This window comes from Diabrotica undecimpunctata, chromosome 5, assembly GCF_040954645.1.
Source record: "Diabrotica undecimpunctata isolate CICGRU chromosome 5, icDiaUnde3, whole genome shotgun sequence".
Classification (NCBI taxonomy): domain Eukaryota; kingdom Metazoa; phylum Arthropoda; class Insecta; order Coleoptera; family Chrysomelidae; genus Diabrotica; species Diabrotica undecimpunctata.
In genome coordinates this window covers 126,245,787-126,273,398 of record NC_092807.1, presented here as the reverse complement: position 1 = coordinate 126,273,398, position 27,612 = coordinate 126,245,787, and the positions used below count along the sequence as shown (strand labels likewise).

General features: G+C 31.7%; 2 protein-coding genes across 3 annotated transcripts in view; one reads left to right on the top strand and one right to left on the bottom strand.

Annotated features, from left to right (window-relative positions):
• LOC140441766 (neuroligin-4, X-linked-like) overlaps nt 1-27,612 on the top strand; it is a 960,081-nt gene that overhangs the window by 60,571 nt on the left and 871,898 nt on the right. The window lies entirely within an intron of this gene.
• The window catches only part of LOC140441764 (peritrophin-44-like), a 66,795-nt gene that overhangs the window by 19,999 nt on the left and 19,184 nt on the right, over nt 1-27,612 (bottom strand). For both annotated transcript variants that reach the window (XM_072532670.1, XM_072532671.1), the window contains exons 6-7: nt 23,870-23,890; nt 21,310-21,471 (exon numbers count right to left, since the gene is read on the bottom strand). In XM_072532670.1, the coding sequence (XP_072388771.1) occupies nt 21,310-21,471; nt 23,870-23,890 (183 nt within the window). The remainder of the gene's footprint in view (nt 1-21,309; nt 21,472-23,869; nt 23,891-27,612) is intronic.

The window sequence follows — 27,612 nt, the reverse complement described above, 5'->3', positions numbered from 1 at the left end:
CATAATGGAACTGTAATGGAACTGGACAGGCCATGTAACGAGAATGCACGACTCACGATGAACGAGAAAAATTACAAATTGGAGGCCAAAAACAGACAAACGTTGTAAAGAAAGACCACCTGACTACATCAGGCGTATCACCAAGAATTGGTAACAAAGAGCACAAAATCTTAAAGAATAAAGAAGTTTAAGGGAGGCATATGCCCAGCAGTGGACGTGATGAATGAAGGCTGGATGATGATGAGTATACTATAATATACTGAATGGTTCTTCTTCTTCGCGTGCCATATCAGAATTATCCGACGTTGGCGATCACCATTGCGAAGACTTCTCGATCTTCTGCAATATGGAATTTTCCTGCATTTGATATCTGTGTCCATTTACGAATGATTTTTAACCATAAAACTTGTTTTCTTCCTACACATCCACAGTCCTCTATTTTGCCTTTAAGGATCAGTTGTAATATTTTATATCGACTTCCCCTTACTATATGACCCAGATAAGACATTTTTCGATGTTTAACTGTCTTTAGCAGTTCTCTATATTTGTTGACGCTCCTTAGTACTTCTTCATTAGTTTTCCTTAGTGTTCAAGATATCTTTAGGATTCGTCTATGAACCCACATTTCCAATGCTTCAATTTTGTTCATGATCGATACTTAGCGTCCATACTTCTGCACTATACAAAAGTATGGACCAAACATAGCTCTTAACCATTCTTTGTCTTAGATCTAAAGTGAGATGATTATTGCAAAGTGAAATGACTTCATTTTCATAAAAGTAGTTTTAGTCATTGCTATTCTAAGTTTTATTTCTATGTCTGGATCTAGTTGGTCCGTTATCACAGTTCTCAAATATGTCATTTTGTGAGCTTTCTCAACTTGGACTCCGTTTAATTGAAGCTTTGCATCGGGATGTGGGTCACGACTAAACACTTAAAATTTGGTTTTGTTTGAGTTTATTTTAATGCTCATTTCCTCTCCTACCTCGTAAATACCATCAAGCAGAATTCAATGGAGACCTTCAATATTATCTGAACTGAATGATTACTGTAGTTAAAATGTCATTAATGAAATAAATTTTATCGTGTATAATAAATTATATATATAAATATTATATTCATTTCATGTTCTTTTACCAGAACAAAATTTAGTAAACATAAAATATAAATGGAATTAAATAATTTACTTTTTAAGCGATTGGAATTAAATTTGAACTTTTAAAAATTGTTTGAGGTTCACTGATCATGGCTTACTTACTAACCGGTCTTTATACATGGTCTTTCCTTTACAAAAATTTCGGTAGTTCATTTATTCATATAGATTAATTAACTCGAAATTTTTCAAAGTTATTAAATTTTATTGGTTTAAACTATCATCTGTAGTTTAATGATTTGGATTTTTAATAAGCTACATATTATAATGATTTTCCCAAAAATACAATTATAAATATATAATTAATTTTTTGCTTACCTTTGGTGCTACCAACAAACAGAATGGTGATAAATATTAAACGTGTAGCTGAAAGAGCATAATAGACTTTTAAGATAAATTTAAATATACAATTTATTTACTTACAGTGCATAATATGTGTCTTTTTATCACTTTTATCAAAACTAATGTAGAAAGTTAACATTAAAACGCCCTTTTTATACAGAAGTGTAAAGTGATTTTTTATATTAGTAATCTACTAGTTTAATTATAACTACAAGTTGTTTGTTCACTCCCGATAAACAAATATTAATAGATTACTGCAAATGGATTTATTAGATATCTATATAAAAATAAGGATAAATTCTTATCCTTAAATAAAGTGCAGTTGAGAAATTGAAATATAATATTAAAAATATCTATTTAAATTATAAGAAATACGAGTAGCTTAGATTTATTTACCTATAACCCTTTCCAGCCCAAATTATTTTTTTTTTCAATAAATTTTGTGAAAAAAATGTAACACTTTATACAGTGGTCTGGTAAAAAATTGACTATAATAGGAAATACGTTTATTATTGCACTTATACTATTAACAATTTAATTTTGTACATGAAAACTATAAAAACAATTTTTATTATTGTTTAAACATAAAAAAACATTGCACTTAGAACATTTTATTTTAGAGTAAGACTTTATAGATAATTTTCACCTTGTGCGATTTTGATCATGTAGTAGCCAGTGTCCACGCCATCAAATCGAACATCCTGCACTAGTTCAGGATGCATTACTTGTCTCTTATTTGGTGTATTCTCTTGAGAAGGACGTCCTAGTTGTCTCGTGTCGGACTTTTCAGCTTTCAGTAACGTATGTCCAACTTAAGATTTGAATTGGAGAAGAGTGATGTGTTTCATATGTTTTTGTTTGCAGTGTCTTCGGTACAGCAACCAGGAATTGACAATACATATCAATAAGATTAAAAATTATTCTCAAATAGAATCTTTTTGGTTTGATTTTGATTCTTTATAGTTCCACAAGCATGTCATGCAAATCCACACCCTTCATCGAAATATTATATTCTTTGACAATTTCTGGCCGTTCGATTTCTACATAGATTTTGTTCTTGTTGCACCATCTCTTCACTTTATTGAGAGGATATTTTCCTATATAGTTAGATGCTAATATTACGGACTTATTGTCATACCATTTGCCGCCCACTTCTTACAGTTCCTGCAGCAAGGAAGCCCCGTTCTTCTAGACTATTAAGTAGATTATAAGATGTAAACCAATTATCCGTAAAAATCTTAAAATTCATTCAAGGCTTGGATTTTGTTGTTTTTTTTTTGTATAAAAAATACTTTCAGAACAAGAAAGTAACGTGCGTAATTTTTATTACAAAATGTCAATAAGTTTAGGAGATAATGCAAAAAAAACAATTTTTAATTTGTAACTTCAAAGGGCTGTAACTTTTTTTGTGTACATTTTTATCCTAAGGTAAGTTGGATTCAATCAATTTATTTTTATCCCCAGAATGCCTGATTTAATTTATGATATACCTTTTTAAAACATCCTGTATTTACTTCCAGTTTTTCCACAACTTTTTGATCACAAAGTACTCCGCTCATTAGCTTTCATTTAAACCAACCAGCCTGTATTGTGTAGGCAATTTCTAGATTCAGTGTCCCATTTTCCGTGAAGTAGGAGCTAAGGTATTTGATTTTTTCTGCTCGTCCTAGTTTTTCTCCAAGCAATTCTACGTCACCAACCATTCCTATTTTTCCCAACCGCATATACTCTGTTATCCTTTCTTTGTTATTGTCTACTAACACGATATCATCAGCAAAGAGCGTTGACCAAGGAAACCCTTCCTTTATTTCTCTGTCAGTGTATCCATTACATGTATAAACAGATAAAGACTTAGTGAAGAGCCTTAATGCAAACCAACCGTCACTGGAAAACTTACAGTCAAGCCGACAGCAGTCCTTACTTTGATGTACGCTCCCTCATACACATCCTTCACGAGCCTTACGTACTTCTCAGGAACACATTTCTCTTTCATATATCTCCATAGCTCTAGGATTGTTGAATTCTATCGTACGCCTTCTTAGGATCAATAAATATTAAATGTAACTCTCTTTTCTTTTTGCTTTATTTCTCTTTTAACTGCCTCAATATAAACAATGCATCACGTGTGCACCTTTCTGGCACAAACCTAAACTGTTTTTCTCCTATCGATGGCTCTCTCTTAACCTTTGCTTTACAGTTCTCTCCCAAATTTTCATTGTGTGCAACATTAAATTTACACCTCTTACAGGTTCTTGTAGTTCTTAAAGTCCTAGATGTTCCCTTTATCTATATACAATGATAACATCACACTCTCTGTCCATTCATTGGGCATCCTTTCTTGCTCATACATCCAACTCAACATTTGCCACAAAATATAACCCCTTTCTCTCATATATCCCTCGAAACCTCCATAGGTATTTCATAAGGAATACCGCCTTACCGTTATTCGTCCTATTTAACGCCTTGAAAACTTTATCTCTCGCTATCTTTGGTATTACATTTTTATTTGGGATCCCGCATTCTCTCTCTTTCCTCTGGTGTTCTTCGTTTAGCAACCTATACTTGCTGTTGGCTTCTCACCAGTCATTTACCGTATCTTTTACTCTAGATATGCCAAGACTTTTCCTGTTCTTTACATCCTACCTGTGAGGCGTAGGCACATATAATTTTCACGTTGGTATTATGTATATTCAATTGGACACTTATTACTCTTCTGGTTATTCTTACTTAAGACATCTTAAGATGTTCCTTCCATTCGTTGTTCAAAATAATTCGTACTCAATTTCTTCCATGACTATTTGAACTACTAATCCGCCTTTGGGTTTCCGTTCGCCAAGCCTGTCTATTCTGCCAGTCTTCTTCATGTCCGTATCATGTTAATTGTTGTTTTTCGATATCTTCTATAAATGATCTTTGTACATTCATTTGATTCCTTATGTCCTCATTTCTCATATGTTGTAATCTACACTTTCCCACTGCTCTCCTCTAAAAATCCATTTTAACTGCCAATAGGTTACCTTTAAGTTTTTGTGATAACTGCCATACTTCTAAGCCGTAGACGATTAGTGGTTTCAATATGGTATTATATATTCTTTTTTTCGTTTCCGGTCTTATATTTTTCTGTCATAGTACTGAATTCAATGCACTAAGTACTTCATTAACTAAGTAAATAAAAATAATTAATACTTAAGTTAATACATAAACTTATTTATGTCTTTGATGGATTTGAAGGTCTTCTTCTTCTTCTTCTTCGCGCGACTAGGATTACTCCTGTTTGTCTGCCTCTTATTCCGGATTTGAAGGTAATTTTCTTTATTAACAATTTTCTATGCAGCTTCTAGTTTTATTTCGATTTCAAAAAAGTGATTTGATTGTATTGCTATCACCAGGTCGTTAGGAAATATTATAACACCACTCATTATTTGTCATTTGTGTCACTATTAAAAAAACTGGTGAAGAAAGCTTTGTTTATTTTTTTTATCTGCTTCTCTTTCCTTGTAGTTTAACGTAGAATCTCTTGTTCTGCAATAGGATTGCCACGACTTTGACGCTTTTAGAGTCATTTAAAATATAATAACATTTCATTCAGCAGTTTTTCACGGTACCTACAATTGAGTATTTCACTGTAGTGTAGGCAGCTGTCAAAGGTCAACTAGATGGCTCCAGTTATCTGCTTGCCATCCAGAGAACTTATTGTATTTGCAGTTTAAGGTTGAATACTTGTCCGGAACATAATTAATTTTTTTTTCGGATCAGAATTCACAGCTAACTGGATACGGTGTATGTTCATCATCACTCTCCTCATCATCTTTGTCTTGACAATCCTTTGTTGATCCTGGTCTGCTCTAAGATTTGTCGTCCAATATTTTTGGTTTCTGGCGACCCATTGCAATCTTGTGATGTTTAATATCCATACGTCGATAGTAACTTTATGTTACCAGCTAATTCGCCTTCATTCTTTGCTTTTTCCTCCTACACGTGTTCTTATGCTTACCTTTCTAGCATTCGTGTTGTTTGGCATTCGTTTTATATGTCCAGCTCATCTGTGACAACACAAGTCGCTGTATTTTAATGAACATAACGACGTTGAGTTCATTAAAAGTGGTATAATTTAAAGTTATATCTTTTACGATACTGCCCTTGGTCGTCTATAGATCAAAATATTTTATCAGAGTATTTTGCGCTCGAATATTCTTTAAGTATTTCATTTTTCTGCGTCAGAGGCCCTGTTCATATCACATATGTGTTTTGTATATAATAGTGCATTCATCCTTTTATATAATTTACCTACATGTTACTTACTAGACATATTTGTCGACAGTAGAACTGTTTTTGTTTTAAGTAGAACTACCACTTTTAATTTATGCCATAGTATTTGTTGTTTGGTATTTTATAGGACGTGGCGCAGTCATTAAATATCTTTAGTGAGCATTCTTTAGTTCTTAGGCTGAATCATAAACACTTAATCTATTCTGTAAATATATCGTCCACACCGGGCGATTTGGCGATTTTAATAAATTTCATATCCCCGTTTGTTTAATTCGTTGACGCAAATGGCTGTGATGAAAAATTATCGATTTACTTTGAATGTTGCTAAATATTTTTTGTATCTTCTTTTTCCTTTGGGTTTTATCATTCAACAGAAATTGGTTTGTTATAATTGGTGTGTTATACCTCGCTTGCGGTACATTACTTACACTTTTTCGTTTTCTAGAATCTCTGCTTAGTTTATTTATTATATTCCAGTTTATTTTGCTGCTGTAGATAAGGATCATATGTTCATAGGTATCTTCCCATTTTTTTCTTCTTACTGAAGCAATATTGTGACGCGTTCAATAGTCCTTGCGCTAAAAGAATCTATTTTGAAAAGGTTTGTATATTTTTTCACAACCATTCGTGTTTCCTGCAAAGCAGCAGGTGTATGCTAATATTTCCAATCCCTGGGTATACGTTTCCTGGATATCTCCTTAAATTCTTCTTCACGTGCCATATTAGATTTATCCGACGTTGGTGATCATCATTGCGAAGAATTGTCGATCTTCTGCCACATGAAATAACTGTCCTGCATTTGATATATCAGTCCATTCTCGAAAGTTTTTTGCCTTTAAGGATTAGTTGTAATATCATATATCGATTTTCCCTCACTATATGTCCCAGATAAGACATTTTCCGGTGTTTAACATTCTTAAGCAATTTTCTATTTTTATTAACTCTAGTTGGTATTTCGGCATTAGTTTTTCTTGCTGTCCAAGGTATCTTCAGCATTCGTCTATGAATCCACATTTCCAGTGCTTTAATTTTGTTCATACTTATTATACTTAATAATTTTTTGTCCACACTTCTTCTCCGTACAAAAATACAGACCAAACATAGCACTTTACGTAGTTTTAATCTGAGATGATTCTTCTTCTTCTTTTAGTACTGTTTCCACTAATGAAGGTTGACTATAACCATTGCAAATTTGTCTCTATTTTCTGCTTTTCTTAAGAGCGTCTGTGTGTTTAACCCGCGAATGTTTTTCAACCAGTATATTTGTCGTCCATCAGGACCCCTTTTTCCTTCGATTTTACCCTTCATAGTCAGCTGCAACAACTCGTAGTTATCACTTCTAACTATGTGCCCCAAATATGCCGTCTTTCGCCTTTTAATGGTGGTCAAAAGTTATCTGTCTCTTTCCATTCTGTGTAATACCATTTCGTTCGTAATATGATCGGTCCATGGTATCTTCAAAATTCCCCCAAAAAGCCACATCTCAAAAGCTTCCAGTTTTGTCATTAAGTCAACATTAACAGTCGAGGCTTTCACACAATAAAGAAGAATAGGGTGGATATAACATTTTACCATCCGATATTGGAGTCTTTGGTTACTCAGAAATTTGAAGAAAAAAGGCTACTCTTGATTGCTCTATATTGCTCTATTCTTGAGCGAATTTTTGATTTCTGATTTAAATTTTTTGTAATCCAGACTCCTAAGTATTTTATTTTATCCACTTGCTCAATATATTCATTTTTTATCTGCATCCTTGTAATGACTTTGCCCCTCTTACTGATAACCATAGGTTTTTTTCTTTATGTTTATTGTTAAACCAGACTGTTCCACAGTATCACAAATTGTGTTTAGTAACGTCAGTAGGTCTGTTTCTGTTTATTTATATTTTCACCATTTGTCTTAATCCCTTTTGTACAGTTTTCAAGTGTACAAAAGAATGTACAAACGAAAAAAGTGTACAAACGTAAATAACACTTCAGAATATATATTAAATAGTAATGGTAAAAGTACACAGCCCTGTCTCACTCCTCTACTTATCTGTTCCGCATCTGTGCTATTTCTATCTAATGTTACCACAGTCTGTTGGTTCCAATAGATAGTTTTCACTATGTTAATGTAATTTTTGTTAAGTCCTTTTCTCTTTAGACATTCCATGAGAATGTTATGTTTAACTTTGTCGAAAGCTTTCTCATAGTCTATACACGCAACGTAAAGATCTTTTTGTTGGTCTCGATATTTTTGGGTAAGCGTTGTGAAACTAGCTTCCACTGTTTCGAAGCCGTTACGGGAGCCAAACTGTCTATTACTCATACCCGCTTTGCACTTTCTGAATATTCTTGCATGTATATTCTTTAAAAATGTTTTTAATAAGTGTGACATTAAGTTGATTAATCTATCTATAGTCATTACAGTGTTTAGGGTTCTTGGTTTTTGGTAGCAGAACAAAGGTCGATAGCAGCCATTCTGTAGGTATCTCACCAGATTTGTATATGTTGTTAAAGAGTATAGTTATTGCACTTAAATTGTCTTTGTCTATAAATTTAATTAGCTCGATATAAACTTCATCTGACCCAGGAACTCTGCCAGATTTTGAGTTGTTTATAGCATGTTGGACTTCAGATGTTAATATTATTGGAGCTTCTGTTGGTTCCGTTCTTGTGTCCATAAAAAGATCTTCAATATATTTAGTTCATACTTGTTTTATTTCAATTGGGTTATTAATAGGTTTATTGTGTTTGTCAATTAATCGGTTAGGCATATTTGCTCATGATTTTCCAGATAATTCTTTCACTTTTTTATGTAAATTATAATGATCATGCTTCTTTAGCAATGCTTCCACTTGGATGCATATTTCCACCATCCACTTTTCCTTAGCCCCTTTTATTTTATTCTTTATTAATTTATGTTTTTCTTTGTACTTATTTGGGTTTTTGTTTCTATATCTTCTTCTTTGTTTCATGATTTCCAGTATTTCTTAAGTCATCCAAGGTTTTCGCCTTTCTGTTTTTTTTTTGTAGAGTTTCTTTCTGTGTTTTTAAAACAGAATCTTTGATTTTGCTTCACATTTTGTTCACATTCTCAGTGTTTTTTATTTCTGATGTTAATTTCTTCATGATTCATGATTCATCATTTCTGATGATTATTCCAAAGAAATGTCTTATTTTTTCACGTTTTCATTAAAGTGGTTTTAGTAATTGCTATTCTTCGTTTTATTTCTATGTCTGAATCTAGCTGGTCCTTTATAACAGTTCCCAAATGTAAATTTGTGAACTTTTTCAACCTAGATTCCATTTAATCGAAGCTCACCATTTAGATGTGGCTTATGACTAAAGACTAAACATTTGGTTTTGTTTAAGTTTGTTTCAATTCTTATTTCCTCTCCTACTTTGTGAATACGATTAAGCAGAGTTTGGAGACCTTTTATATTTTCTAACAGAATTACTGTATCGTCCGCGTATCTAACTAAATCAAGTAGTTTCCCGTTGATTTGGATTCCATATGGCTGTCTCTCAAGTGCATTTTTAAACAGCTGGTCCGAGTAAAAACTGAAGAATGTTGGGGACAAAATGCAATCTTGTCTGACTCCTCGTTATATAGAGATTTCGTCGGTGTAATTGTACCCATTTTTTACGATAGTAGTTTAGTTCCAGTACAGATTTTTAATGACAAAAACATCTTTGTTATCTATTTCTATCTTTTTAGCATATGAATTAATTTGACGTGCTTTTCAAATAATACTTACCAAACAAACTTTATCAAATGCTTTTCGAAGTCAACGGAGCATGCAAATACATCTTTTCTTTGAACAAGGCATTTTTAGAAATATCCTATTTAGCCTAAAAAGTACCTCCCTAGTTGCCATAGCATTTCTAAAACCAAATTGGGTATTTTTGAGATCTTCTTTGCATGAGTTTGTTGAGTATTCTTAGGGAAATCTTGAGAGAGTGGGTCAGTAGGCTAATTAATCGATACTTACTCTACGTAATCTCTGTAGTTCTCCTAGGTTGCATAAATTATTTTGACTTGGCTATCTTCAACAACAATAAGAAATATGGAATAATAACAACAAAAGGTATATATTATTAAGGTTTATTAGTTAATAAAACATACAGTATTGCCACTATTGTTAAGTATGTTTTGGGTTAGTTTTTGGCTGCAACAAAAACAAATATATTAATACTAATATTATCAATAACGTATTAAACTAAGTGATATATTTCATACTTATGCATACTCTTAAAATAAAACTTTAGTAATTATTATAATTACATAATGAGTAATGGCTTATTTATCAACAAGCAAAGCGATACCGAACTGGAAGGTACAAAAGAAAAAAATCAAGTTAGCTGATACGATAACTAAATTAACTCAAGCCAACATTTATAAGAAATATAAAGGATAGATTTGTACGATACAGTATTTATTATAGTTGGGAAAAAATTAGTATATTATTATAGCTGTAGTAGTACAGCTTATAGAGAATCGAATAAGCCAACGCTCTATATAGAAAAGGAACTTTAAAAAGAAAGTAAAATTCATATCGAGACAAGTATCTCTCTAATGTAGTTGGTAAGATAGTACAATTACAATTTCTAAGTAAAATCATAAATTGTAAAAACAATCTTAATTTTTTTTTAACAGGTCGGACGCGTTTTGACACATCTGTCACTTTCAGCTATCTATAAGATTCAGATTTGATTCTCCTACATTTATAGCTGACGATGACAGAGATGTCGAAACGCGTCCTATGTGTTAAAAAATTGTTTTTATAATTAATCGTTGTACTTAGAGCTAGTAGGTAATGATATTAGATAGGATAGATTTAAGAAAAGGTGCAGCTTGTATGGACATCTACAGGATATTTTCTTCCATAGAAAGAAACAAATAAAACTGTTTCTTAATAAATTTATTATTTTAGAAACAGACAACTTTAAATAGGAATATTAAACCATGCAAATTTTCATTTTTAAATGGCCATCAATTGTTATCTATGTGTTCGACTATTATAGTGTGTCTAGTATATCATCAGTAGACTTCGGCAAATATCCATATTGCATATTTTGCATATTGTGCATATTTTATGCAAATATTTCATATTTTGGCATATTTGTATAAAAGTTTGCATAAAGTGCATAAAAGTTCAGATTTTTATACTGTATTTGAAAATTTTTAAACATACCAATTTATTTCAATTCTTGTATCAAATTTTGTAGTCATTTTAATCAAGAAATAATCTATGTACGTAACCTCTACAGGTAAAAAACATTTACAATTTCAAAGAAGATCAATTTAAGTAGCCCTCAACATTCTTAGAAAGTCTCGGTCACTGAGGCATTCAGTTATTGGATAATCGCTAAGGGTTCGCTCATTTGCATTTTATGATCTAATCCCCAAATCTATCTACAATTTATTGTATCTTAACAGCAGGTAAACGGCTAATAGTTTTGTTCCTAATTTAGGGATTTTCCAAAATCTCCCAGTTTATTGAATTAGGTACCTAAACATTTCTAATTTGATGCTCAGATTTGTAAATCATTTTTGTTTTGATATTCAAAGCGTAAACACTCGTTGTGCGTAACAAAAAGGAAGATTGTGATTTTATAATGCCTAAAACAACCAGTGCTTCAACTTGGATTAAACCTTATAAAGAGCTGTCTATGGATATGGGAAAAATCTACTGTTCAGTCTGTGGCAAAATTGTAAGTATCTAATATTTTCTATTAAATATCTAATATTTCATACATACAGGGTGTTTCAACTGAACAAGATGAACAAACTTATTTACTTTTCGAGATACAGGGTGTTAAAATTAAAAAAAATTTAATTCTTTTAGTTAATAACAACAATAACTTTAAAACCAATAAACGTATTTACTTGAAATTTAGTACTCGTAGGTTGTTTTTAAATGAAAAATAGCTTCCTTTAGTGAGAAAAAATTGTCCATGGTACAATACAATGGTGTGTATTTAGAAAAATTTTTCACCTTTACTTTTTTTTATGAAGTCAGCTATTCTAAAACACAATTATTTTTATTGTAATTGAATTAACAAAAAAAAACTTTTGTTGAATTTTAAAATAAGTTATATGATGTACTAATGGTTAGTAACATAAACTAATTTGTGGATTAATACTGCATTTAAAACACTTAGCGAGTGTTTTTTTTCCAAACCAGTTATTTGATTAACCAAAAACACCTTGTATATTTTTATATTTTAAAGGTTGGGTTAAAATAAGCTTTTTATTTTTATTTATAGATAGCATGTGAGAAGAAATTTCAGATAGACCAACATGTGAGAACTGCTTCACACATTGCAAAAAAAGGAAAAATAGGAGGAAAACATCAAACTTCAATAGCTAAATGTTTCCAATCTACTTTAAAAAAATTAGATGAGCAAGAAACTTTTAATGAAGACTTGTGTCGCGCATTAGTGTCTGCAAACATACCGCTTTCAAAATTAGCAAATGTATATTTTAGTTCGTTTCTAAAAAAATATTGCAAACTTAATGTTCCAAGTGATCGGTCTCTAAGAAGGAATAATGTGAACGGGCTATACTCGTCGGTGTTAATTAACATTAAGGAAGAAATTGCAGATAATTATTTTTACATATCTGTAGACGAAACCACTGATTCCTCAGGAAAGTATATTGCTCATTTATTGATTGGTGTTCTTAAAGAAGATACCTTACCAAAATCTCATCTTATTTCATGCCAGCAACTTGAGAAAACAAATGCTTTAACAATTTCGCGTTTTATACAAGAAACATTAGCAACTTTTTTTCTTCCGACAACTATTCCTTCTAATAAATTACTGCTTATTTTCTCGGATGCTGCTCCTTATATGGTGAAAGCAGGACAAAATTTAAAAATATTTTTTCCAGATTTAATACATGTTACTTGTGTAGCGCATGGATTAAACAGAGTTGCAGAGGAAATACGAAAAAAGTTTCCTCTTGTAAATACCATGATATCCAGTGTCAAAAAAGTATTTCTTAAATCTCCTATAAGAATTCAACTTTATAAAGAAATGTTACCTAACATTCCTCTTCCACAACAACCTATTTTAACGCGATGGGGAACATGGTTAGAAGCAGCTAATTTTTATGCAGATCATTTTGTTAAAATAAAGAACATAATTGATACGTTAACAGATAAAAGTTCCCAATCTCTTTTGGATTCTAAACAAACTTTTCAGAGTAACTTGCTTCAACAAGAACTTTCATTTATAAAATCAAATTTTAGTTTTATTTTAGTTTAAATCAAAACAATTACTCAGTTAGAATCACCAAAACTGTCATTGTTCGAAAGTACAGCATTAATAAAAGAATTTGCGTCATGTTGTCGGAACGTTAGAGGTAATATTGGAAAAGATATTTTAAAAAAATTTGAAGCTACTATGGAAAAAAATAAAGGTTACCATATTCTTTCTGAAGTAGTCAGTGTTCTAGCTGGAAATATTTCGGAAACAATTAATTTAGAACCAAATGTTTTGGTTAGTTTGAAAAATGCTCCCGTTACATCTGTTGATGTTGAACGAAGTATTTCCATATATAAATATATGTACTCAGACAGAAGCCACAAGTTTTTGTTAGAAAATTTTGAACACCACTTGGTCATTTATTGTTACCATAATTCTAAATAAGTTTATTCATACTTAAAAATGATGTAGTTACTTAAAATAAATGTAAATCTTAATGAATAGTAGGAAATATTTAGTTATGTACACTTTTTTTTTAAATAAAATTGTTACTATTTTACGATTTTTTTATTTATTTGTATGCATATTTTGTAAAATATTTGCATATTTTCGGGTAAACACGTGCATATTTATGCGCAAATTTTCTACATTTTTATTTGCATATTTGCCGAAGTCTAATCATCAGTGTTGACGAAAAGACGTGATCGAGGATTTTTTTTTATTTCTAAATACAAATCGAGGTCACAGAATACCTCATTTGAAAGCTCTCCTAATTTAAGTATTTATTTCTACATTATTAACCAAAATTGAAGGTTTAATAATGCAATTAACTTATATGTTTAGTAGAATACCATCAAATTATAAAAAATGTTAAAATGAGGTACTTCAGCAATGATGCAATTAGAAAGACGGCAGTAACGTTCTTTCCTAACGTTTTCGATGACTCAGAAGTTACTTGTGAAAATTACGTTCAGGTGCGCTTCTTCACAGCTTCTACGTTATTTGGTCGTATTAATATTTTTGCTCTTCAAATATCCCTGTAAAAAATCTAAGATAGTCAAATGTGGATACCTTGGTAACCATTCAATAGATCTACCCATTCACCTATTGAGGAAACCGTTATTTAAGTAATTTCGAGTCTTAATGCCGTAGTATGGGAAGCGTCATACTGTTGAAACTACAATTAATCTCGATTTGGAAATAGCTGATTTAGCTGTGACCCATATTTTTTCATCAAATGTAGATTTTTACTTGTTTAGTATCGATATATCTGGCGGTTTACCTCACCGTTCTGTGGCTGGAAGGCAAAAGGGGATAAGTCGATTTTTTGCGAAATAGTGTTATGTATACCATTCGACAGCATTTTTGATTCTGCACAATCTTGGTAAAGGGAGTTAAGTGAAAGTTTACTAATTAAAATATTATTATTGATCAAAAAGGGGTAACTTGGCTACAATTTAATCGTTACGACTGTTTTAAGGATATAACTCAAGATATCTTCTGGAGAGCAAAATAGTAATTACTAGTAAAATGGTATATGTGCACATATTTTCTAACATTATGAAATTAACTGAGAAGCAAAACGATTTAAGTCATGTTAACTTGAGAATTATTCGAAATTTGTGCTAGTAAAAGGGATTAAATCAAGATAACCCCTTTTGCTCGAATGTGATAGAAGAAATATATATGAAAGTATTGCTAGGATATACAAAGTTATCCCTTTTTGCAAGAATGCGGTGCCCACGCAAATCATATTCGTATCAGTTTCTTGTCAGTACTTGTCTAGATTGTGAAGAGAGCACACGCAAATTTTATCAAGGAACGTTCACTACGATGGCAACTCGAAATAACAATTATTATTCCTCCACGTGTGGTATAATTGTTGATTATTGATTACTACATTCCATACTTTTTTTTAGTAAAAGAAAATATACAGCAAGATTTTGACTCAGAAGACAGCGTAAAAGACCCGGCCTATGATCACATTCAAGAAGACCACCATAGTGATTCTGACACCGAACAGGAGAAAAATGGCTCAGATGAACCAAATTTTCAAAACAATAAAGAACATGGCCAACCAATGCACACAATATTGAAACGAAAAGTAGGAAATAGAAAAAATAGACAGGTTTTACGAAATACGGGTAAAGGATATAAAACAGATAAAGGAAACGCAATAAAGCTAGGCAGTCACGGTCACTGCGAGATTGTAGAACAAAGTGTAAAAAAAAATATTTGGTGAACATAGATTATCTCTGTTTCAAAATTACTGGAGAATGGGCAACTCCGGTAGAAAAGTAAGTTGTATTGCCTCATTAATTCAAATTTCTGACAAGAAGATTACTACTAACAGAATTGATACTGATAATCCTTCAAAAAATATAGGGAAAAGTGTTTTACATATTTTATAGAAATCCAAGGAGGAAGAATCCCATGCTGCAAGGTATGTTTTTGTGCTATTTTTGACAAAAGTAATAAATTTATAGAAACTGTTACAAAAAAGAAAATGTCATCCAACTGTGGTATTAATATGGCTGATAGCAGAGGCAGGCATGAACCAAAAAACAAAATTTCCGAATCTAGAATGGAACTCGTCTATAGCCACATATCAAAATTTCCTGCCTATGAGTCTCACTACTCACGAAAACATACTAGTAAAAAGTATCTAGTAGCAGAATTAACAAAAGCTAAGATGTATCAAATGTATACCCAGGACATAACATCTGAACCGGTTTCTTATAAAGTTTACTCTCAAACAAGTTTAGGCTTAAAGTTTAAAAAACCAAGCAACGATACCTGTAACAATTGTGATATTTTTCAGAATCATATTAATATCAGTAAGACAGCTGATGCAAGGAAAAAATATGAGAATTTATTAGCAGATCATCATATAGAATTTGAAACTGCTTACGAATCAAAGAGATTAGACAAATTAAAATGTATAAACAGCAAAAGTCAAAAAATATTTGTATTTGACTTACAACAGGTTTTTCCTATTCCTTACAAACTAATACCGTGTTTTACGTGCCAACGAAATTGCTTCTTGTTTATTTAAGAGTTTTGCTAATTCACCTTCTAAAATGCTTTCTGCTAAAAGGAATGTTAATAAAGAGAAAGAAGAGAGACAATAAGACTAAAATTTGCTCGAGAAATATGAAATGGCTAAGATACACCAAGGAATTTGGCATTATTAATTTTAAAACATCGCTTCAGGAATATCAGCCATTTCAAGAAATAAATTTTAGAAGAAAAAAAAAAGATACACTCATCGATATCAAGAACACTACTTTAGATAATTTGTATGATAAGCCAAGACAAATAAGTGAAAAAAAAGTAAGCGATCTTTCAGAGCTTATTATGTTAGTTGATGAGAGTGCAAAAGAATGTTATCGTGGACTTGCCCATATCCCACGAAATTCACAAGATCTGGATAATACTGCTGACACAGATCCAGACATAGATAATTATTTTAGTGATGACGATTTTTAATAAAATATTCTAAAACAAATATTTGTGTAGTTTATTATTTTAAAGAAACAGCTTCCGAAAAATATTTGTGTTCATCAAAATTTTTTTTTCTTCCTGCGAAAGCTATTCTGTTCGTATTATATAGAATATATGTTTTTATTTTGTGTTTAGGATGCGCCTTTAATTCTCTTTCTAAGTATCATCTTGATCAATTGTTAATTTGTAAACGTATCATCAGATTGTTATAGAAACCGCCATGTTTAATAAACTTTTTGAAAAAATTTACGTTTTATTTCTTGTTCTGTCAATGCTATATCCAGAACAAAATATTTTCTTTGCTTTATTGTGGTTGCCCTTTGTAAGTAGAAATAACTGCAGTTAACACTACAGTGCACATATAATGTTAACCAAATTACTACCGAGCATAAGGGTATAAATCTACATAACCCCCTTTACCAAGATGATTTTATGTTCATTTCAACTATAACTTACGACACATAGATATTAATTTAAGAAAAAACACTTAAATATATCTAACAGAATGTAAGTCGGATCTAGAAATATACAAACGTTACTAATATTACGTCTATAAGGTAACAAAAAGACCATATGAACTAAAAATGTCTGTACTGAAAAACTTCCAAATGAGAGTTATCCCCTTTTGCCTTCTAGCCACAGCGTTAAGCATAAAAGCTGCTTTATCCAAAAAAAGTACCTTGTCTATGAAACTCTGATCTGTGTTACATCGTTCCATAACGGTTTCGCAGAATTTAATTCTTGAATTAAAATTATACCCTAAAAGCTCTTCGACAAGTGTGTTTTTTTTTAACAGGAGACTTATTTTTTAGCCCCTTAATAGTTTATTATTTTTCTTCTTCTTCCTTCTTATACACATTTCTGCTTGTTCATTGGCGGTTTAATACCTCTATGGAAGGTTGTTACCTCAAACAATAGTTTATTGATGAACAATATTGTCTAGTGTGACCTGCCTCAAACTGGTATTAGAATTTTTTTTAAACAAAAACACAACTTTTGGTTTCTTTGCTTCTTGCGTATTGATTTTCTGCCACTTGTATGTGCTTTTATATTTCACAATATCGAAAATTGTTATTAAGAAAAGTTGATCAAAACTGTAAACTACGGTCATGTATACAATTATTACGTACATTTACATTAAAAAAATAAGTTCTGTTATTTTTTAGTAATTTTTTTTATATTGAATAAACATTTTTATCTCTTGCGATCAGTAACCACATGATAACCCTATCGTTTCTAAATGTTTTCTAACAATTTTGCAATTTAAACACGTAGTTATTGCATGCGCATTTACTTTACAAATAGGATCATACATAACTAGTGTAACTATCATATCATAACATAACATTATTACTAGAAAAAATAGAGATTTACTTTTCCCTCATTCTACTAATGCCTCGACCTTAGACAAGAAAAGAGAGGAGGCGCGTAATCGTATGGAATTGACTAAAGCCTAAATTGGCACCAACCGGCACCAAAAAAGTTGCCAGGTCACATTTTATTTCTTAAGTAGATTGGGAATAATGGATATATATCAATAAATAGATTTTTTTTTAATTAATAATTGAACACTGACATAATGATCACTTTCTGAACATGATTTTATCATTACATATTTTTGGTAGATCGATATGGTGTTTCAGTAAATCTGTAAATTGAAGTAGAAATTAGTAGATCTACTGAAAAATCAGTAAACCTGGTAACCCTGCGAGAGGTAGTAATGGGCAACATAAAGTCACAAAACATGGCGGTCACATCGAAACTGGTTTCACGTTTCGAAGGTTTGTTAAATGAACGTTACCTGTCCTCTCTCTTTCCTTGCCTAATGCCTCGACATATTTACATTTTTTTCTACAATACCAATGCAATTTTAACTTTTAATAGTAACTTTACTTTCAAAACATCAATTGTATTTAGACAAAATTTTTGGAAAGTATTTATTAAATATAGTGCAACAGTAAGTACAGAAGATATAATTGAAATTGTTTTGATGTTGGAAAACATTATAAAACACATAGAGAAGCAGCTATTATTTTTAATAATAGACATCCCAATAATAATATAAATCATCCCACTGTTACGAATATACTAAATAAATTTAAAAGCACTGGAAGTATAAAAAATAAATGTATTGCTCAATTGCATTGCTCAAAATCATTGATACAACAAACTGTAAGTAAAAGTACAATAGCAAGCATTTTAGACAAAAAAAAATTACAAGTCATTTACACCAAAAATTATTTTTGCTATTTCGTCAAAAGGAAGTTAGAAGGAGTCCCTTTTTTGGGGTTTTTCCGATGAAGCAACATTTACATTTGATGGTCAAATGTGACGGTTTCGTCACAATATTGTCACTGGTGGTCTGATGAAAATCCAAATTTTAGTATTAAACCTGGTGACCAATATTCATTTAAAACAGACGTATGGTATGGCATTTATCTTAAAATTTGGATTTTCATTAGACATAATATATCATATATTCTGATCTTTTTGGCCTGCTAGATCTCCTGACCTAAGTCCCCTTGATTATTTTTTATGGAGTTACTTGGAACAAAATATTTACAAAAAAGCGCCATTTTAAGATGTTAACCATTTGGAAAGAATAATTTTAAAAACATACTAGCAAATTTCTCCACAAATGATAAGAGATGTATTATGTGAATTTGCTAACAGAATTAATAAATCTATTATACGACAAGGTGGATATGTCAAAACAGTAGTAGAATAAGGAAAAGAAAATAAAATAAAATATCTATTTATTTTCAGTTATAATGTTATGTTATAACATGACGTGTTTAAAATACAAAATTGCTAATTAATATTTAAATAAGCATAAGCCACAATTAAAGGTTAAAGTTAGTTTATTGACGTTTCAATTTCCACTTAGGAAATCGTTCTCAAAATACAAACATTACTAAATTAAACAAATTTTGTTTTTTTGGTACTTGGTGAAAAATTCTTCTAATAATTTAATTTTATCTGACTTATTTATATTGACAGTTTAGACATAAATTATACATTTTAAAGTAGACGACTTTAAAATGATATTGCCAATATTGCTGAGTTGCATTCCTGACACGACTTTACTTGTAAGATTCACATTCGGTGTCATGAACTCAACTTTAACTTGAGAATATCCGTCAGAAAAAATTATAGCATGTAATTCGTCTTTAAAAAGACAACCACATACCATGATGACATTAAAATTTTCCTGTTACTGATTACATAGTAAATTATGAGGGAAAACCCAGGAAAAAAACCTCAATATACTAACCCGACATGGCAAGTATTTGGTCGTACTTTTAGTTTACCTTCAATAAATACCAAATTCTGATTTTATATGTTTGTTATTTAAAAAACATAAATGATGTATACTCGATATGTTACTGACTTACTAATACCGATATTTCCTTTTAATATGGATAACCAGAACCTATTACATGCTGCCGAGGAATTTGCGAAACGATTGGTCTCATTTAGCATAATTAGAGCATTTAGCATAATTAGCGTAATTTGGGAAATATAAAGGTACTTTACTCTTGAGCGAAATTCATATTTTTTGGCACACCTCGTACACTATTGATAAAATTTGATATATCTGATTATTGTATTTAAGATTTATGTATTGTATTTTAGATGTTGTGAGTTTTTTCGTAAAATTACTAATAAAAAAGTTTTTCATATGGTTCCAACTTCATCGGACATATTGAATATATATATATATATATATATATATATATATATATATATATATATACAAGGCGATATGTCACAAGCGTTTGAAACATATGCAGGGTTAAGGCAGGGAGACGCGCTGGCGTGCCTTCTCTTTAATATAGCGTTAGAAAAGACTATAAGAGATGCCGAGTTACACAGTAGGGGAACAATCTTTAATAAATCAACGCAGATTATGGCTTACGCTGACGATCTGGATTTGATCGCACGTACTACACGAGGACTTAGAGCCTTAAAATAAACGAGGAAAAAACCAAAATGTTAGCATCTATTCCAAATAACAGAGATAGAGCTAGAAACGCCGAAGAAAACTTCAGTATAGACCAATATAATTTTGAGGTAGTAAATAAGTTTACATATTTGGGTTCTCTCATAACAAACGATAACGACACATCTGAAGAAGTAAAACGGAGGGTACTGCTAGCAAACAAATGTTATTTTGGACTAAGCAAGCAGCTAAAAAACAGAAATTTAAGCCAGAAAACCAAACAAATAATATAGAACACTCATCCTACCAGTGCTGACATATGGGTCAGAAACATGGACCATCTCCAAAACAGACGCAAATCTTCTGCTCGTCTTCGAAAGGAAGATACTAAGAAGAATAATGGGCGCATTCTGTGAGAATGGTATTTGGAGAAGGCGATATAATTTCGAATTGTACGAGAAGTATAAAAAAATAGTAAATGGTAGAGATGTAATATCCTTCATAAAAATAGGTAGGCTTAGATGGGCTGGACATGTGTCAAGAGCAAATGAAAATTACCCACCCAGACGAACTCTATTATCGGTCCCAGTGGGAAATAGGAGTAGAGGCAGACCACGACTGAGATGGAGGGACGGTGTGGACGAGGACGCAAGGAAAATCGGCGCGGCAAATTGGCAACGGTTGGCGATGAACAGAAACGACTGGCGAAATAGACTGGGGAAGGTCAAGGCTCAACTAGAGCTGTAGCACCACTGATGATGATATATATATATATATATATATATATATATATATATATATATATATATATATATATATATATATATACTTAAATATTTTTATGTTTATAGTATGAGTGCAGTTTTCTCAAAATTGATTGCAATTAATAATAGGGTACTTACGGCAGTCAGAATCTTCAATCTTGACACACCCTTTGCTCTTTTCGCTCCAATAGAGATCGTTTGGACATTGGAGAGGTCCTACCCAGTTGTTATTTTGACAAATGAAGAATCTGTGACAGTCATCAACATCGCCTGTCAGGCTACCGTTTTCGCAGTAAACAGCTAAAAATATTAAGTTCATAATAAGTTAATTTTGATCGTTACAATTAAACCAAAAATGTACATAAATATAAAAATCCAGTAGTAGCCATACCAACCAAAACATTTCAACCAGTTATTTTTTTTTATTTTTAGTTAGTTCTCTGGCCCATAAATTTTTTATTCTGTAACACTTATCGGTTTCACTCTTAATACTCACGGCTTTAATCCATCGTTGTCCTTATTCACTAATAGTTTGTAGTTGGGTTTAAATATTTTAGATCAAATACACGTCTCACAGTTTTTTTAAATACTCTAACTAGGTATACGACATTCTCTAAAATCTTGATGTTTGTATAACAGACTGGTTGTTCTATTTATGACTGAAATTTGTATTTTTTTTTTATTCATTTTTTTTTATTGAAAATTAACGTGCTCGGCAACAAAGGCCACTTACACGAAAACGGTTACAAATGTAAAACTGTTAAATCGTTATTGCTTCTTTATTTTAAATTTAAGTTTTCTAATTTAAATCTTTATTTCAGCTGTTTATAAATGTAATAATATTAAATATTTCCTTAGTTTTAAGAATTAAAATGAGTGCTACACTAGATTTATCGGTATGTGTTCCTTTTTATACTGCTACTGTTAATGTTCAACCCATAAATATTCTATATCAGCAACAGCAAATTCAACCAGAATGCCCAAATGTCCTTTTTACACAAAATTTAGAACCAAATTTGGCATTAATTTTAAACAACCCACCAACAACAATATATTATGTTACTAACCAAGTACTATCACAATCTTCCTTAAACTGTCAATACAATTCTATAATAAATCCCACATTATCCACACCTCAAAATAAAGCTTCTGATTCTATTAAGATAACACTTACATTACAAATTGAAGAATCTTCAGGAGAAATCAGCGACATTTAGTCATCGGACATCCACGAATGGCAAACTATACAACATAGTAACAAAAAACATAAAATTACTCCTCCGACACCATCAGGAACCGAAGACACGGTAGTAACCAGCAATAAATTTCAGATTTTACAAAATGAAAACAAAAACGACAACAATAATAGTACAGAAAATACCAATGAAACTCCTACAGTCTAAATTTTTCTGACGAGGTGAAGTACCTTGGTATTCACACTTAGATGGTAGAGCTAAAAGAGCATATATTGCCTATGAGCAGTGTCGACGAACGGTCGGACGCACCTGGGGGGAGCATAGATAGTTGTAATTCGTAATCTACATCATATAGTACCCACTAATACAATAAAAAGTGAAATAGAAAAACATAGGCATTTAGTACGCAATATTGTAAATATAAAACGCAGAGTAAGTAAGGATCCTCTAATGATGCTCTACGCCGATATAGAACCTAATCAAAATAATAAAAAAATATATGAAATTTAATTTATAAACAACGCATACAACAATAACATAGTTATTGAGCCACCGTATAAAAAGCATAATATTGTCCAGTGTACCAGATGCCAATTGTATGGACACTCTAAAACATACTGCGAAAGACCTTATCACTGTGTCAAATGTGGAGGCAACCAAATGTCAACCGATTATAAAAACCTGGGGATACACCTGCCATATGCGCTCTCTGCAATGGAGCACACACCCCAAATTACAAAGGATCCATGGTATATAAAGAGTTAATTAGGAGTAGAAACAGAGCAAGAGGAGTATCATCGCACGCTCCAGCGAACAATCAACTGCAACATAACAGAAATTTAGTAGAGAATAATTTGAACTTCGCAATCAAAATCACGCGACTTACACACAAGCAACAGGTGGAACAAATGTAAATAATGTCCATAATAATACGAACTTATACAACCAAAATCATGCAACTTGCGCTCAAATAACAAGTGAAACACATGTAAGTAATACAAACAGTATATAATAACGAATTCAAAGCTATGTTTTCACAACTAATAAATCAAAATAGCGTGGTCTTAAATATGCTTTCCGCAGTAATAAATAAATCCAGTAATGGAACTTAAGTCACTACGAATTACACAATGAAATGCCAACGGCCTAGGCAACCGTAACACAGAAACGAAATCAGCACACTAACAAGAAATTATTTAAAACATCTGTCAGCCCACCCCAACGAGGAATCAAGACTACACCTCCAATCAGAAGTCAGACGAAGATTAAAGACACAGTGGCCAATAGACTTTATTCACTAATTTCATTTTTAAATTGTATGTTTCGTTTCAATTTTAATTTCAAATTATAATCCCACTTTAATTTAATTTGTTAGTGTTAGTATTGGTAATGTTATCAGTGGATAATTTCTTTTCTTATGCATTTGCAATACTCACATTACTAATAGCTTGTAATAGCAAATTATAAATTTGCAAATTTAATAAAAAAAAATATTTACTTACGTGTTGTACCATAAACTTGCGCTGAAACAAATGATACGCTGTTAATTTTTGGTTAGGAATTTTTGTTACATTAATTTAAAAATTATTTATTTTAAATACTGTATCAATTTAACAGCCGTTCTTGCAAAAATGTACAAGATCTCCAGACATTAGTAAATCGAATCAATGAAGCAAGTTATCTGAGAAACCTTAAAATTAACATCTCAAAGATAAAATGGATGGCGGTTGGAAAGATTAATGTAGATGAAGGTCTGCTTTTGCTTAATGGAGAGGAGACAAAACGTGTAAACCATTTGAAATACCTTGGCAGCTGAATAAATATAAATTGTAAATTTTATTAGAGATAATTACCAGCACGTAATGCTTCTATGATCTAAAATCCAGTTTTATGTAACAGAAATCGGTCGAAGCATATTTGCAAGAATGTTCTAAAATGTTATATACGGTTTATTCTACTATGAGTCATAAACATTAAAAACCACAATGCTGAACAAATTAGAAGCATTTAAATTGTAGTGCCATTGGCTGATTCGAAAAATATTAAGCGTTTCATACACCTTCAATGAAGATGTTTTTAAAATTATAAATTCAGAACGTCGGATCATAAATTTCATAAAATAAAGAAAAACAGAATACTTTGTCCCTGTAATTAGAGGCCTCAAATACCATCTACTTCGCCTTATAATGCAAGGAAAAGTGGAGGAATAGAGATGGATCGGTCGAAAGAAACTTTCATGGCTGCGTAATATTAGACAATGGTGTGGTACCACAGTCGAAGAATTATTTGGCGCAGTAGCCAATAAAGGAAGGTTTCAGGAAATTGTAAATCCGTGTTAAGTTGTTATAGGTATTTATTAAGACAAAGATTGGGCGGCCGGTTTCGCTGTTTACAAGTTATACAGTTATACAGTACAAATAACAATTTAGGTACCAGACAAATATGTGGTTAAACTACCATAAATTGGTGGACAAAAAATAGAACTCGTAGACAAACATAAATACCTAAAACATAAGATTATGTTTGGTAGATATAATCACATTCATGAGCTGAAGAGAAGAATCGTTCTTTTTCTTCTTCTTAATGTGAATATCCGTTACGAATATTGGCGATCATCATCGTAATCTTTATCTTATCTGCAGCAGCGCGGAAAAGCTGCACAGATGTTGTATTGAACCAGATTCTAAGGTTCTTTAACCAAGATGTTCTTCTTCTTCCCGGACCTCGTTTTCCAACTATTTTTCCTTGCAGGATAGCTTGAAGGAGAGCATATCTGGATTCATTTCGCATAATATGTCCGAAGAATCGCAACTTTTGAGATTTTATGCTGATCAGTACCTCTCGGTTCTTATTCATTCTTCTGAGGACCTCCTCATTTGTGACTCGGTCAGCCCACGGGATCTTAAGTATTCTCTGATATAGCCATATCTCAAATGCTTCCAATTTTCTGCACATATCTTCATTCAAGGTCTACAATTCAACACCATAAAAAAAGACAGAGAAGACGTAGCATGGCAGCATTCTTACTTTTGTATCAAGAGAGAGGTTGTGACGCTTGAAGACGCTTAATCTCCTGGTTGTTGGTCCATTCTTCATTTTTTATGGTGCCGAGATAGTTGTAGTGCATCAATCTTTCTACAAGGGATTAGTTGACGTAGAGTTGACCTTCTGTTATCCTTTTATTGCTAATTATTATAAGCTTTGTGTTCTTAACATTTATATTGAGTATATATTGTTGACTGTAATACGTGATTTTGTTCATAAGAACTTTGTAGGTCTTCTAAGTTGTTAGCAAATATTATGGTGTCATCTGCATATCTGATGACAGGTTCTGATGACAATCGGTCTTATTTGGGCATTATGTAAAAACTAAGAGAAGCTTTTAAAAGTGAGCTGCCGCATGCGTGAAGAGAAAATTATTTAATCAAAAAATCACACAGAGATCAGGAGAAGAATCAACATATGTATAATGTCAGATTAGTAATCGAATAATAGATGTATCCATATTTTGTTTTTTGTTTTCCTAAAACAGGTCATCTTTAGTCATCGACATAAATAAGCTGCGTACGTTCCAGGTAGCAATTCGTACTATGCTGCCATGTTTTTGGATTTTATGTTTGCTTGCTTGGATCTCAATAGTCGTTAACGGGGGGATACTTGACACCCTGTCTTGATTTACATAGACCAAACCAACCAAAACTTTAAAATAAAATAAATTCTAAACACATTTTTTGCTGGTCCGCAATTCGGAAAATTTTATATTTGCAGTAAGCTTAAAATTAATTTTAAAACTTATAAAACTAGAACTCTCATCTATAGTTTTACAAAAGAAAAAAATATAGAAAAGAAATGAGTTGATTTCACAAATTAAAACAACTTGTATTGAAATTGCCTGAAATTTTAGTAGCGTTTGGCTGCTTAAAAAAGATTAAAAATAAATTGCCAATTGGGTCAAATAAATAAATAATTAGATGTGTCATTTACTTACATCGATTAATAGGTAAAATAAACATTTTTTGTCTCTGAAGGTGAACGTAAAACTCGAATTAAAGAACTTAAATAAAGTATCAATTCTACTGTATCCTCTCACTTTGTAAGTGAACAGTTCCCGAGATTACTTCAAAGAACCACTTAAGTCGCTAACCTAAGATAATAATATATTGCATATCGTCATCATTATTATTACATAGCGACCATGTTGACTATATACTTCTCTCTGTTGTCGTACTGTTACATATTTTCTTCATTTTCTTCTTGTTCCTCTTTTTAAGCAATTCTGCTTGTTCTTTGGCGGATAAATACTTCTATGGAACGTTGTCACTCTATATTATCTCTTGCTATTTTGACAACACGGGTCCCCTCCATTCTGCTTATGTGGTTACTCCATTCTTTTTTTTTCTATTTTGTGTATATTCATTTATACACTTTACATTTTCTTTTCATGTCTTCACTTCTCTTTTAATTTCTCAGCGTTTTTCTTGTAATTCCTTTTAGTGCTCTTATCTATGCCGTTTCCAATAGCCTTTCCGTTGTGGCTGTGTCGGGTCTTGTTTCTAAGACATATGCCATTATTGGCCCTACACTTACTTTATAAATTCTTGACTTCATCCTGCCAGTCTACTTGCTTTTTGTAGTTGATCTCTGACTTCTTTGTTCAGGTCTCTATAGCTAGACAGTGTAAGTCCCAGGTATTTTATTTGCATCACTTGTTCAATACTGATGCCATTTCTATTTTACATCTGGTTGGTTCTCTGCTGACTACTATTGTTATAGTTTTCTGAGATGGGATTGCCAGATTAAATTCTTTTGCTCTTATGTTAAATCTGTGGACCAGTTTGTGCAGACTATCTTCATCTTGGGCTATCAATATTGCGTCGTCTGCTAAACAGAGTATTTTTATTTTTTAGTTTCCAATTCTGTATCCCCTTCCTTTGTTAACGCTTTTGGTGATTTCATCCATGATCAAATTGAAGAGCATGGGTCAATGAAGTCCCTTGTCTTATTCCGCTGACTATTTCTATAGGTTCTGTAAATTGTCTATATTCTGACTTCCATTTTGTTGCTTTGGTAGATGTTTTTGATAGTTTTTATATTATTTAGGAAAACTTTTCTATTATAAAGAAGATCGATTACATCTTTGAGTCTTACTCTGTCAAACGGGTTCTTTAGGTCAATCAGACACAGAAATGCTGGTCTATTATACTCTACTAATTTCTCAGTAATTTGCTTTATAGCGAATATTGCA